The sequence below is a fragment of the Salmo salar genome, chromosome ssa13 (assembly GCF_905237065.1).
Source record: "Salmo salar chromosome ssa13, Ssal_v3.1, whole genome shotgun sequence".
In the NCBI taxonomy this organism is placed as follows: Eukaryota; Metazoa; Chordata; class Actinopteri; order Salmoniformes; family Salmonidae; genus Salmo; species Salmo salar.
This window is the reverse complement of record NC_059454.1, coordinates 90,445,881-90,460,605: the sequence shown is the minus strand read 5'-3', so window position 1 is coordinate 90,460,605 and position 14,725 is coordinate 90,445,881. Positions and strand designations below refer to the sequence as shown.

General features: G+C 39.7%; 1 protein-coding gene across 2 annotated transcripts in view; it reads left to right on the top strand.

Moving 5' to 3' along the window:
- bmp1 (Bone morphogenetic protein 1) overlaps nt 1-14,725 on the top strand; it is a 58,406-nt gene that overhangs the window by 18,652 nt on the left and 25,029 nt on the right. For both annotated transcript variants that reach the window (XM_014138167.1, NM_001173597.1), the window contains exons 9-10: nt 9,278-9,380; nt 9,885-10,001. In XM_014138167.1, coding sequence (XP_013993642.1) covers nt 9,278-9,380; nt 9,885-10,001 — 220 coding nt within the window. The remainder of the gene's footprint in view (nt 1-9,277; nt 9,381-9,884; nt 10,002-14,725) is intronic.

Below are 14,725 nucleotides of genomic sequence, written 5' to 3'. Positions count from 1 at the left end.
TGAGAGTGTTTAGGTGCCTTTCGGGCTAACTCTGTGTGAGCTGTCATGTGCCTTTTACTGAGGAGTGGCTTCCATTGGCCTGATTGGTGGTGCTGCAGAGATGGTTGGCCTTCTAGAAGGTTATCTCGTCTCCACAGAGGAACTCTGGAGCTCTTTCAGAGTGACCATCGGGTTCTTGGTCACCTCCCTGACGAAGGCCCTTCTCCCCCAATTGTTCAGGTTGGCTGGGCAGCCAGCTCTAGGAAGAGTCTTGGTGGTTCCATGCTGCATAAATATTTTGGTACCCTTCCCCAGATCTGTGCCTCAACTCAATCCTGTCTCGGAGCTCTAAGGACAATTCCTTCGACCTCATGGCTTGGATTTTGCTTTGACATGCATTTTCAACTGCGGGACCTCATATTGATTTTTTATTTTATAAAAAAAAAATGTATTTAACTTTTAATTAACTAGGCAAGTCCATTAAGTACACATTTTTATTTACAATGACGGCCTTCCAAAAGGCAAAAGGCCTCCTGCAGGGATGGGGGCCAGGGATTAAAAATAAATAATAAATACAATATAAATATAAATATAGGACAAAATCACACATCACAACAAGAGAGACAACACAACAAAACATAAAGAGACCTAAGACAACAACATAGCAAGGCAGCAACACATGACAACACAGCATGGTGTCAACACAACATAACAACAACATGGTAGCAACACAACATGGTAGCAGCACAAAACATGGTACAAACATTATTGGGCACTGACAACAGCACAAAGGGCAAGAAGGTAGAGACAACAATACATCACACAAAGCAGCCACAACTGTCAGTAAGAGTGTCCATGACTGAGTCTTTGAATGAAGAGATTGAGATAAAACTGTCCAGTTTGAGTGTTTGTTGCAGCTCGTTCCAGTCGCTAGCTGCAGCGAACTGAAAAGAGATCCAGGGATGTGTGTGGTTTGGGGACCTTTAACAGAATGTGACTGGCAGAACGGGTGTTGTAAGGGGAGGATGAGGGCTGCAGTAGATATCTCAGATAGGGCGGAGTGAGGCCTAAGAGGGTTTTATAAATAAGCATCAACCAGTGGGTCTTGTGACGGGTATACAGAGATAACCAGTTTACAGAGGAGTATAGAGTGCAGTGCTGTGTCCTATAAGGAGTATTGGTGGCAAAACTGATGGCCGATTGGTAAAGAACATCTAGCCGCTCGGGAGCACCCTTACATGCCGAAATATAAATCGTGTCTCAGTAATCTATCATGGGTAGGATGGTTATCTGAATCAGGGTTAGTTTTTGGCAGCTGGGGTGAAAGAGGAGTGATTACGATAGAGGAAACCAAGTCTAGATTTAACTTTATTCTACAGCTTTGATATGTGCTGAGAGAAGGACAGTGCACCGTCTAGCCATACTCCTAAGTACTTGTATGAGGTAACTACCTCAAGCTCTAAACCCTCAGGAGGTAGAAATCACACCTGTGGGGAGAAGGGCATTCTCCTTACCAAACCACATGACCTTTGTTTTTGAGGTGTTCAGGACAAGGTTAAGGGTAGAGAAAGCTTGTTGGACACTAAGAAAGCTTTGTTGTAGAGCATTTAACACAAAATCCGGGGAAGGGCCAGCTGAGTATAAGACTGTATCATCTGCATATAAATGGATGAGAGAGATTCCTACTGCCTGATCTATGTTGTTGATGTAAATTGAGAAGTGCGTGGGGCCTAGGATCGAGCCTTGGGGTACTCCCTTGGTGACAGACAGTGGCTGAGACAGCAGATTTTCTGACTTTATACAGTCGTGGCCAAAAGGTTTGAGAATGCAAATATTACATTAAATATTACACAAATATTAATTTTCACAAATTCTGCTGCCTCAGTTTGTATGATGGCAATTTGTATGTAGTCCAGAATGTTATGAAGAGTGATCAGATGAATTGCAATTAATTGCAAAGTCCCTCTTTCACATGCAAATGTACTGAATCCCAAAAAACATTTCCACTGCATTTCAGCCCTGCCACAAAAGGACCAGCTGACATCATGTCAGTGATTCTCTCGTTAACACAGGTGTGAGTGTTGACAATGCTGGAGATCACTCTGTCATGTTGATTGAGTTCGAGTAACAGACTGGAAGCTTCAAAAGGAGGGTGGTGCTTGGAATCATTGTTCTTCCTCTGTCAGCCATGGTTACCTGCAAGGAAACACGTGCCGTCATCATTGCTTTGCACAAAAAGGGCTTCACAGGCACGGATATTTCTGCCAGTAAGATTGCACCTAAATCAACCATTTATCGGATCATCAAGAACTTCAAGGAGAGTGGTTCAATTGTTGTAAAGAAGGCTTCAGGGTGCCCAAGAAAGTCCAGCAAGCACCAGGACCGTCCCCTAAAGTTGATTCAGCTGCGGGATCGGGGCACCACCAGTACAGAGCTTGCTCAGGAATGGCAGCAGACAGGTGTGAGTGCATCTGCACGCACAGTGAGGCAAAGACTTTTGGAGGATGGCCTGGTGTCAAGAAGGGCAGCAAACAAGCCACTTCTCTCCAGGAAAAACATCAGGGACAGACTGCACTCTGCACTCTTTGAGAGAGGTAGTTAGCAAACCAGCCCAAAGACCTCTCAGAGATACCAATACTCCTTAGCCGACCCACAAGAATGGAATGGTCTACCGTGTCAAAAGCTTTGGCCAAGTCAATAAAAATAGCAGCACGATATTGCTTAGAATCAAGGGCAATGGTGACATCATTGAGGACCTTTAAGGTTGCAGTGACACATCTGTAACCTGAGCAAAAACCAGACTGCATACACGAGAGAATACTATAGACATCAAGAAAGCCAGCCAGTTGATTATTGACAAGTTTTTCCAACACTTTTGATAAACAGGGCAAAATAAAAATAAGCCCATCTGACCCAGATGGTTTTTTGGGGTCAAGTTTAAGGAGCTCCTTTAGCACCTCGGACTCAGTCACTGCCTGCAGGGAGAAACTTTTTAGCGGGGCAGGGGAAAAAGAGGGAGAAACATCGGGGATAGTCACATTAGAAGGGGTGGGAGATGAGGAAATGTTGGACAGGCAAGGAGGCATCCTGACTTAATGAAGTAGTGAATAAAGAGCTCAGCCATGTGCTTCTTGTCAGTAACAACCACATCATCAACATTTAACTTCTCTAGGGCCAGTGGAATCCCGTGGCGCGTTATTCAAATACCTTAGAAATGCTATTACTTCAATTTCTCAAACATATGACTATTTTACACCATTTTAAAGACAAGACTCTCGTTAATCTAACCACACTGTCCGATTTCAAAAAGGCTTTACAACAAAAGCAAAACATTAGATTATGTCAGCAGAGTACCCAGCCAGAAATAATCAGACACCCATTTTTCAAGCTAGCATATAATGTCACAAAACCACAGCTAAATGCAGCACTAACCTTTGATGATCTTCATCAGATGACAATCTTAGGACATTATGTTATACAATACATGCATGTTTTGTTCAATCAAGTTCATATTTATATCAAAAAACAGCTTTTTACATTAGCATGTGACGTTCAGAACTAGCATACTCACGATAAACGTTCACAAAAAACATAACAATTATTTTATGAATTATAGATACAGAACTCCTCTATGCACTCGCTATGTCCGATTTTAAAATAGCTTTTCGGTGAAAGCACATTTTGCAATATTCTAAGTAGATAGCCCGGCATCACAGGGCTAGCTATTTAGACACCCACCAAGTTTAGCCCTCACCAAAGTCAGATTTACTATAAGAAAAATGTTATTACCTTTGCAGTTCTTCGTCAGAATGCACTCCCAGGACTTCTACTTCAATAACAAATGTTGGTTTGGTTCAAAATAATCCATAGTTATATCCAAATAGCGGCGTTTTGTTCGTGCGTTCAAGACACTATCCGAAAGGGTAAAGAAGGGTGACGCGCCTGACGCGTTTCGTGACAAAAAAATTCTAAATATTCCATTACCGTACTTCGAAGCATGTCAACCGCTGTTTAAAATCAATTTTTATGCCATTTTTCTCGTAAAAAAGCGATAATATTCCGACCGGGAATCTGTGTTTTAGTACAAAGAGAGAGAAAATAAAAACATGGGGTCGCCTCGTGCACGCGCCTCAGTCTCATAGTACTCTGACCGACCACTATCCAAACGCGCTAACGTTTTTCAGCCAGGGGCTGCCTCGACATCATTCAGCTTTTTCCCGGGTTCTGAGAGCCTATGGGAGCCGTAGGAAGTGTCACGTTACAGCAAAGATCCTAAGTTTTCAATAAAAAGAGTCAAGAAGCTCAAGGAATGGTCAGAGAGGGCACTTCCTGTACAAAATCTTCTCAGGTTTTTGCCTGCCATATGAGTTCTGTTATACTCACAGACACCATTCAAACAGTTTTAGAAACTTTAAGGTGTTTTCTATCCAAAGCCAATAATTATATGCATATTCTAGTTTCTGGGCAGTAGTAATAACCAGATTAAATCGGGCACGTTTTTTATCTGGCCGTGTAAATACTGCCCCCTAGCCCTAACAGGTTAACCTCTTACATCTAGGCGTTCCGCTAGCACCTGCTCCAATATCCAATGATGGGCGTGGCGCGAAATACAAATTCCTCTAAAATCCGAAAACTTCAATTTTTCAAACATATGACTATTTTACAGCATTTTAAAGACTTTCGTTAATCTAACCACACTGTCCGATTTCAAAAAGGCTTTACAACGAAAGCAAAACATTAGATTATGTCAGCAGAGTACCCAGCCAGAAATAATCAGACACCCATTTTTCAAGCTAGCATATAATGTCACAAAAAAGAGTCCCGAGTGTGGGAACAAACATAGTCTGTCCCACGGTTGGGTATGGAAAGTTTGTAGTCAACAAAGTATGCAGGAGTCATGAGGCAAATAGCAAAATGCACAATAATTTTTTAAATTATATAATGACTTGGGGCTAGCCATTGTAAGTTCAGAGTCACTCACCCCAACAGTGCGTGAGTGCTGGAGGCGAGCGAAAGCTCGGGAGAAAGGGATGAGTGTGGAGGGGGTACCTGTACCAGACAGGGGGAGACAGGCCAGGGCAGACGGTGAACAGATCGCCAGGTGGAATCCAAGCAGCAGTGCAGCAGGCAACGGGAGCAGGTGTCACACCCACTTGGGAGAAGCTTTTATTTCTGGAGGCAGATTTCTTGTAGAAAATGCCAGTGAATGGTCTTTGAACAGCAGGAGGGGGCTTCAGGGGATGCTTCAAATAATCCTGCTACTTGTTGGGCCCAAAGGCCTCGACACCGTTTACTTCGCACCTTAGTGCTAATTGAATTTGTATCTGATTTGTCCTTCCATGCCTGGGAGCCTTAACTCAGCATTCAGTCCCCGTAAAATAAATCATTGTAATGTACTTTTTCATTTTTTCTTAGGTAGATAGGTGTGTGCCTTTTGAAATCATGTCGAATCAATTGAATATACCACAGGTGGACTCCAATCAAGCTGTAGTAACATCTCAAGGATGATCAATGGAAAGAGGATGTGTGTATATTGAGGATTTTAATTATTTAACCTGTCTGGGAACCTGGGACGCTTGCGTCCCACCCTAGTCAACAGCCAGTGGAATCGCGTTGCGCGAAATACAAATACCTCATAAATGCTATAACTTCAATTTCTCAAACATATGACTATTTTACACCATTTTATAGATACACCTCTCCTGAATCGAACCACGTTGTCCGATTTCAAAAAGGCTTTACAGCAAAAGCAAAACATTAGATTATGTTAGGAGAGTACCCAGCCCAAAATAATCACACTGCCATTTTCAAAGCAACTAGCATGCATCACAAATACCCAAAACACAGCTAAATGCAGCACTAACCTTTGACAATCTTCATCAGATGACACTCCTAGGACATCATGTTACACAATACATGCATTTTTTGTTCGATAAAGTTCATATTTATATATAAAAACAGCATTTTACATCGGCATGTGACGTTCAGAAAATATTATCCCTCAAATGCTTCCGGTGGATCAGCGCTACAATTTACAAAATTACTATTCGAAAACATTGTTAAAATGTAATATTGTCATTCAAAGAATTATAGATTAACATCTCGTGAATGCAACCGCATTGCCAGATTTAAAAATAACTTTACTGGGAAATCACACTTTGCAATAAACGAGGTGCTATGCTCAGAAAAATAGGCTAGGCGATACAGGTTAGCGCCATCTTGGAACCATCTAAAATCAAATATACTATTGTAAATATTCCCTTAACTTTGATTATCTTCATCAGAAGGCACTTCCAGGCATCCCAGGTCCACAACAAATGTAGTTTTGTTCGAAAAAGTTAATAATTTATGTCCCAATAGCTCCTTCTTGTTAGCGCGTTCCGAAGGCTACTCATAATGTACTGAAGCGCACGGGACTTGTCGCCATGAATGTGAAAAAATATATATATTTACGTTCGTTCAAACATGTCAAACGTTGTATAATATAAATCGTTAGGGCCTTTTTCAATCAGAGCTTCAATAATATTCAAGACGGACGATTGCATTGTCTTACTAAACGTTTCGGAACGAAAGGGTACCCATGGGCGCCCGCGTCATAGTAGTAATGGCCCTCCCTCTATGACCAACTTTCCAGGCCTCTCGTTCGGTCAGTTTTTACCGGAGAAGAATCAAACCACTGTAAAGACTGTTGACATCTAGTGGAAGCCTTAAAAAGTGCTAAATGAATCCTAACTCACGGTGTGTTTCATAGGCAAAGTGTTGAAGGTGATTCCACAAATCAGATTTCCACTTCCTGCATAGAATCTTCTCAGGTTTTGGCCTGCCATATGAGTTCTGTTATACTCACAGACACCATTCAAACAGTTTTAGAAACTTTAGAGTGTTTTCTATCCAAATCTACTAATTATATGCATATTCTAGTTACTGGGCAGGAGTAGTAACCAGATTAAATCGGGTACGTTTTTTTATCCGGCCGTGCAAATACTGCCCCCTAGCCCCAACAGGTTAATACATTTTAGAATAAGGCTGTAACGTAACAAAAAGTGGAAAAAGTCAAGGGGTCTGAATACTTTCCGAATGCACTGTATGTGACCGACTGCCTCGATTCAGTCTTATGCAGCAAAATTAGAAATTGTGTTGGAAAGTAGAGACTCAGAGTTATAAAATAGTATATCATACACTGCAGTTGAGGAACAATGGGAATGTAATTCTGCTTTGAAAGTTGATAAACTTGTAACCCCACTTTTGAGAAAATGGCCTTGAATGTTTTGGTACACCTACTGGAGAACTCTTTTTTGTCTACACCTATTCATCATCGTTCACACCCTCTTAAGCCTTAACCCCACCCATCTTTTTAAGGATTCACATGTGAGGCTATGTGGTAAACACATGCTATATCAAATCAAATCTAAGTTTCTTTGTCACATGCACAGGATACAGTACAGAAGGTGTAAATGGTACAGTGAAATAGTTACTTGCATAGCAGCAATATCAAAAACAGAAAGTGTCTAGATAAAAATACCTGGCTAATTTGATGGATCATGTAATAATCCGGCCAAAATGGAGTCTTTTGTTTAGACATGTAGCTAACTAGCTAAACAATGAACCGGCATAATCCCAACGCATACTACTACCAATATAAACATTGTCATTAGCTGTAGTATGAATCTGTTGGTAGCTGAAGCTAACAAACTAGGTTCAGTGTTAGCTAGCTAATATTAAGCTATAACTAGCAATGCAAATGGTTTTCTGATTCGAATAATATTACTACACAGATCATACACGTAACGTTAGCTATTGAGCCAGCAAGCTAATATTTGCTAGCTAACTAACAGTATTCTTTAACTTGCAATAAAAATGACTTATTGACAAAATTAGAAACTTATATCTGAAAATGTAGCTAGACTCTTACCCGTATACATGGGTGAATGCTTCATGGCAGACTGGAACCATTTAACTACGTGGCATGTGCAGAAAGTAGCCCATCACATTTTCCAACTGATCTGTCGATAACACCTGCTAAATTCAGGGCTTCAATGTTGTTGACAAAAGTAGCAAAACTTTTGTATTTCTCGATGGCTAATGTTATATCTTTCAAAAACGGTGAGGTAGAAAGGACTGTCAACACATACTGAACAGCTCACATTATAGACGGAAGCATGCTAAATGGAAAACCAATCCAAACATCTCCCGGCATGTCCAGCCCATCCATTATCTCAGTCAATCATGGCTAGCGTGAATGTTCCTGTCTTTTTCCGTGGCTGAACAATCTAGACTCTTAATTTAACGATTTTATTTGTATTTATGGATGGAATACAAGTTTGTTATTAAGGCACATGAAGTTCACGTTTCAGAAGGCATTTCTGCCAAAAAAAAACGCATTTTGATAAAAAAAATTATGTTTACGTTCAAATGCCGCTCCTGTGAAGTAGTGATGTGCGACATACACCTAGTTTCCTGAAAAGAGTCACATTTTGTCCATGAGTTTTTAGTAGATAGACCATATGGTTGAAAAGAAAATAGGCTAATTAATGAAAAAAGCATTTAATCAACAATGGCATTATTTTCAATTATCTCTGCAACTCTTCCAACAATTGACTTTTTTCACAAACGACACCAGTTTGACACCAACACATTGACAACAAATACATATTGACATAGTAAAATAAATCAAAATGTGTAAATTAAAATTAAAATTATATTTCATGCTGAAACCCTCATATTAAACACCAATGATATTCACAAAATTGCTGGTTTGTATTTAGGACAATGTTTTACAGCGTTGTCATTCTATTACATTTTTTTTTAATTATCTTATTTAATTATTTTAAATATTTTATGTGATAAAGCCACACAGAGGGCCAGAGATTATTACAGACACCTAATCTGATGTACCCAAAAGGGCCATTAGATATATTGTGATAGATTACATAAACTCCTTGAAAGATACCAAGATTCTGCTAGTTTACTGGTAAACTTTGCAACCCCTAATCAGTTCACTTGACAACAAATATACGGTATCCTATAACAAAGAGGAGGATAGTTCTGGTTTGATTCAAGTGAGGTGCATTGGCCACATTGCCTGACAACTCAACCTGAATTTAAATCCGCTGCTCTATCGATCACTTGAGAAGAAACGCTTGACTTCCTCTTACCTTTATGTGCTACCCTTAACAAACTCTACTCCTTCCTTTCTTTTATCTCTCCCTATCTTCATTTCTGTCTGTCTGTCTGCGTGTCTGTGTCTGTCTGCGTGTCTGTCTGTCTGTCTGCCTGTCTCTGTCTCTCTCACACACAGATAATTCTGAACATTACTGCCATGGACCTCTACAGGAGTCACTTGTGCTGGTATGACCATGTGGAGGTCCGAGACGGGTTCGGGAGAAAAGCCCCTCTGAAAGGTCTTTACTTGGAAAAAGGTTTAGAGTAGAACCCATCCATAGAGAACTCTCCAGAGAGGTCTGCTATCTACATCTGCCAATAACTATTTCAGGAAACATCCAATCAAGTTAATGTTCACCTGAGATTTTTAAATCCTAGAGCAGAAAAATGTTAGAATGGTTGGAATGTACAATATGTTCAGAATAATAGACTGATGCATAAAGATCAGACATCGGCAGCTGTCTGTGTAATAGTGATAAACTATGCCTCGGATTCAATCCAATCGCCCCTTTTCAGCTATGCACCTTTTAAAGGCAGTGTTCCCTCATTCACGGAGACCGCATTCACAGTAAACTTTGCACATGTCAGCACAATCGGAAATTACCTTTAAATGTAAATCGCACAATAAGGTGTATCTAACTCAGATTGGAATGAATCCTGGCCCAAGAGCTGCCTGCCTCGGTGTTGTTATTAGTCATTACCCTGGAGTTGTTCTGGTGTTTTTGTTTTATCTTTTGCATCAGGCCGTTACTGTGGGGACAGTCTACCTGGCCCTATCGTTTCCACGGATAGTCGGCTATGGATAGAGTTCAGGAGCAGCAGCAACTGGGTGGGCAAGGGCTTCTCAGCCGTGTATGAAGGTAACATCAGCAGTTTGACCATAGTCCATATTGTTTATATTTTGTTTATATACAGTACCAGTCAAAAGTTTGGACACATCTACTCGTTCAAGGGTTTTTCTTTATTTTTATTATTTTCTACATTGTAGATTAATAGTGAAGACATCAAAACTATGAAATAACACATATGGAATCACGTAGTAACCAAAAAAGTGTTATATATTTGAGATTCTTCAAAGTAGCCACCCTTTACCTGGATGACAGCTTTGCATTCTCTCAACCAGCTTCATGGGGTAGTTACCTGGAATCCATTTCAATTAACAGGTATGCCTTGTTAAAAGTTAATTTGTGGAATTTATTTCCTTCTTAATGCGTTTGAGCCAATCAGTTGTGAGCTTACACCGCGGGACTTTGAGGTACCCAGCATCAGATTCATTGCTCCAGACCACCGCAGGGGGGAGTTAGAGCACACATTAATCATTTGGGTCCCAAAGTTTTTATATGACCAATCATTTGGAGTGGTTCCAATGATGAATTTGACGTTATGCCACCCGTCGCTGGTGACTTTCTTCAACAAAGGTGTCTGACAAAAAAATGACGGTGGAAGCAAATGTAAGTAATTATAACGAGTCAAGCAAAGAATGTATAATTGAGAGGAATATGTTAATGTAGAGACAAACGATTGTGCATATTTTTTAGTCATAAAGTTAATTTACGAAAATCGCTATTTAGCAAGTATTTTTTCAGTTATATCCAATACCAGGTGTATCAAAATTCATTCTTTGAATGATGCTGTGTCTGTATGTATGTATTACAATTATACACTTCAACGGTGTTTACCACTGCCGCTCCTGGGACATCAATGATTACACATTGTAACTATGCAATATACTAGAAATATGATTTAACCTGTTGAGGCTACAGGTTAGCAATGAACCCCGAGACGGGATTGCTAACAAGGCTGGAAATTCAAAACATCAAAAATCTAATAATTTCAATTTCTCAAACAATCAACTATTTTACACAATTTAAAAGATAAACATCTCCTTAATCTAACCACATTGTTCGATTTTCAAAGAGGCTTTACGGCAAAAGCATAAAGTTAGATTATGTTAGGACAGTACATAGCCACAAAAGTACAAACATCCAGTTTCAATTCAAGGTCAGGCGTCACCAAAAGCAGAAACCAGCTAAAATTATGCACCAACCTTTGACAATCTCCATCAGATGACACTCCTAGGACATTATGTTATACAATACATGCATTTTTTGTTCCATCAAGTTCATATTTATATCCAAAAACAGCATTTTACAGTAGCGTGAAATTCAGATTTTTTTCTTCTCTGAAATGCTTCCGGTGAACATAACAAAATTACTATTCGAAAACATTGGTAAATTATAATATTGTCATTCAAAGAATAATATATTATCATCTCGTAATTGCTACTGAATGGCCAGATCTCAAAATAACTTTACTGGGAAATCACATTTTGCAATAAACGGGGTGCTATGCTAAGAACAATAGGCTATGCTATACAGTTAGCATCATCTAATATCGATAATAACATTGTAAATATCCCCTTACCTTTGATTATCTCCATCAGAAGGCACTGCCAGGAATCCCAGGTCCAGAACAAATGTGGTTTCTTTTGACAAAGTTCATAATTTATGTCCAAATAACACCAAGTAGTTAGCGTTCAGTATGCTCCCACAAAACGTGGTGGGGGGGGGGTGAAAAATCACGCCGAAAAGCTAAAAAAACCTAGTAAATAATCTATTTACGTTCGTTCAAACATGTCAAACGTTGTTTAGCATTAATCTTTTGGTCCATTTTTAACGTGAAACATCAGTAAACATCAGTAATATTTTCACACAACCTATCCTATGTCTAGATAAACAATTATGACAAACTCACTCTTCTCAGATTTATGCGCAGGCGCAAAAAAATGAAGTGACGACATGTCAACTTCCCTGCATTCTAATTTGCTCTCTGTTTATCATAGACGCTTCAAACAACTTTATAAAGATCGTTGACATCTAGTGGAAGCCGTAGGAGTTGCGAAATGAATCCTTTCTCACTATGGTATCTATAAAACAATGACACTAAATAGTTTTTTGATCTATTTTTCACAGGTTTTTGCCTGCAATATGAGTTTTGTTATACTTACAGACACCATTCAAACTGTTTTAGAAAATTCAGAGTGTTTTCTATCCGAATGTGTTAATAATATGCATATCCTAGCTTCTGAGTTGGTGTAGGAGGCAGTTAAAAATGGACACATATTTTTTTCAAAATTTCTCAATACTGCCCCCTAGCCCCAACAGGTTTTAAGTAAAGGCTGATTTGTAATTCATATATACAGAAGAAAATAAACAGTACACTACACTTCCTATGCATATCTAACTCCCTTTATCTGCATTAATCTGAGGAGGTTCTCCCAGCCATGTGACGATTGAAAACAGGGCAGCAAAGTTTGTTTGTCACTAGAGCGGTTTAGAGCATATTACTATTAGCCTGTGAATAACCAGACCTTCATACAAACTTGCTATGCTGGGAGTAACAATCCAGGCTATTTGCTCTGAGACCGGCATAATAATGTAATGAAACAAGCAGGAAGCAGGTTTCGAATCCTCAACATTCTAGCCCGAAGTCCAGCACGCTATCGACTGTGCCCAAATGTATTAATTGGGGTTGGGGCCGATTGTGGCTAGAAACACTTTATCAATTGGAATCTTTAACAAGTGGAAAGAGGAAAAAGTATTATTATTCGTTTTCGCAAGCGTAGCAGGCTGTGAATTCTTCTAACAACATTTCTAGGATGGGCTATTAGCTGAACAATAAAGTATTCAACCTTTAATGAAGAATTGTCTAATAGCCGAGCTAGGTGTGAACCCCCCCCAACTTGTGCTAGGTGTGAAACCCCCACCCCCAACTTGAAACAAGTCATTCATATCTACTTTTCCACATCTACCTACACACGTATCTACCTACACACAGTTAATGTTCTGAAAAAAAATATATATATATATATATATATATATATATATATATATATATATATATATATATACACAGTTGAAGTCGGAAGTTTACATACACCCTAGCCAAATACTTTATACTCAGTTTTGCACAATCCCTGACATCTAATCCTAGTAAAAATTCCCTGTCTTAGGTCAGTTAGAATCACCCCTTCATTTTAAGAATGTGAAATGTCAGAATAATAGTAGAGAGAGTGATTTATTTCAGCTTGTATTTCTTTCATCACATTCCCAGTGGGTCATTCGTTTACATACACTCAATTAGTATTTGGTAGCATTGCCTTTAAATTGTTTAACTTGGGTCAAACGTTTCGGGTAGACTTCCACAAGCTTTCCACAATAAGTTGGATGAATTTTGGCCCATTCCTCCTGACAGAGCTGGTGTAACTGAGTCAGGTTTGTAGGCCTCCTTGCTCGCACACGCTTTTTCAGTTCTCCCGACAGATTTTCTATAGGATTGAGGTCAGGGCTTTGTGATGGCCACTCCAATACCTTGACTTTGTTGTCCTTACGCCATTTTGCCACAACTTTGGAAGTATGCTTGGGGTCATTGTTCATTTGGAAGACCCATTTGTGACCAAGCTTGAACTTCCTGACTGATGTCTTGAGATGTTGCTTCAATATATCCACATAATTTTCCAGCCTCATGATGCCATCTATTTTGTGAAATGCACCAGTCCCTCCTGCAGCAAAGCACCCCCACAACATGATGCTGCCACCCCCGCGCTTCACGGTTGGGATGTTGTTCTTTGGCTTGCACGCTTCCCACTTTTTCCTCCATAACAATGGTCATTATTGCCAAACAGTTCTATTTTTGTTTCATCAGACCAGAGGATATTTCTCCAAAAAGTACGATCTTTGTCCCCATGTGCAGTTGCAAACCGTAGTCTGGCTTTTTTCTGGCGGTTTTGGAACAGTGGCTTCTTCTTTGCTGAGAGGCCTTTCAGGTTATGTCGATATATGACTCGTTTTACTGTGGATATAGATACTTTCGTAACTGTTTCCTCCAGCATCTCCACAAGGTCCTTTGATGTTGTTCTGGGATTGATTTGCACTTTTTGCACCAAAGTACGTTCATCTCTAGGAGACAGAACGCGTCTCCTTCCTGAGTGGTATGACGGCTGCGTTTTCCCATGGTGTTTATACCTGCGTACTATTGTTTGTACAGATGAACGTGGAACCTTCAGGCGTTTTGGAAATTGCTCCCAAGGATGAACCAGACTCCAATTTTTTTTCTGAGGTCTTGACTGATTTCTTTTGATTTCCCCATGTCAAGCAAAGAGGCACTGAGTTTGAAGGTAGGCCTTGAAATATATCCACAGGTACACCGCCAATTGACTCAAATTATGTAAATTAGTCTATCGGAAGCTTCTAAAGCCATGACATAGTTTTCTGGAATTTTCCAAACTGTTTAAAGTCACAGTCAACTTAGTGTATGTAGTCTTCTGACCTACTGGAATTGTGATACAGTGAGTTATAAGTGAAATAATCTGTCTGTAAACAATTGTTGGGAAAATTACTTGTCATGCACAAAGTAGATGTCCTAACCAACTTGCCAAAACTCAAGTTTGTTAAGAAGAAATTTGTGGAGTGGTTGAAAAATGAGTTTTAATGACTCCAACTTAAGTGTATGCAAACTTCCGACTTCAACTGTACAGTCGTGGCCAAATGTTTTGAGAATGACACAAATATTAATTTCAACAAAG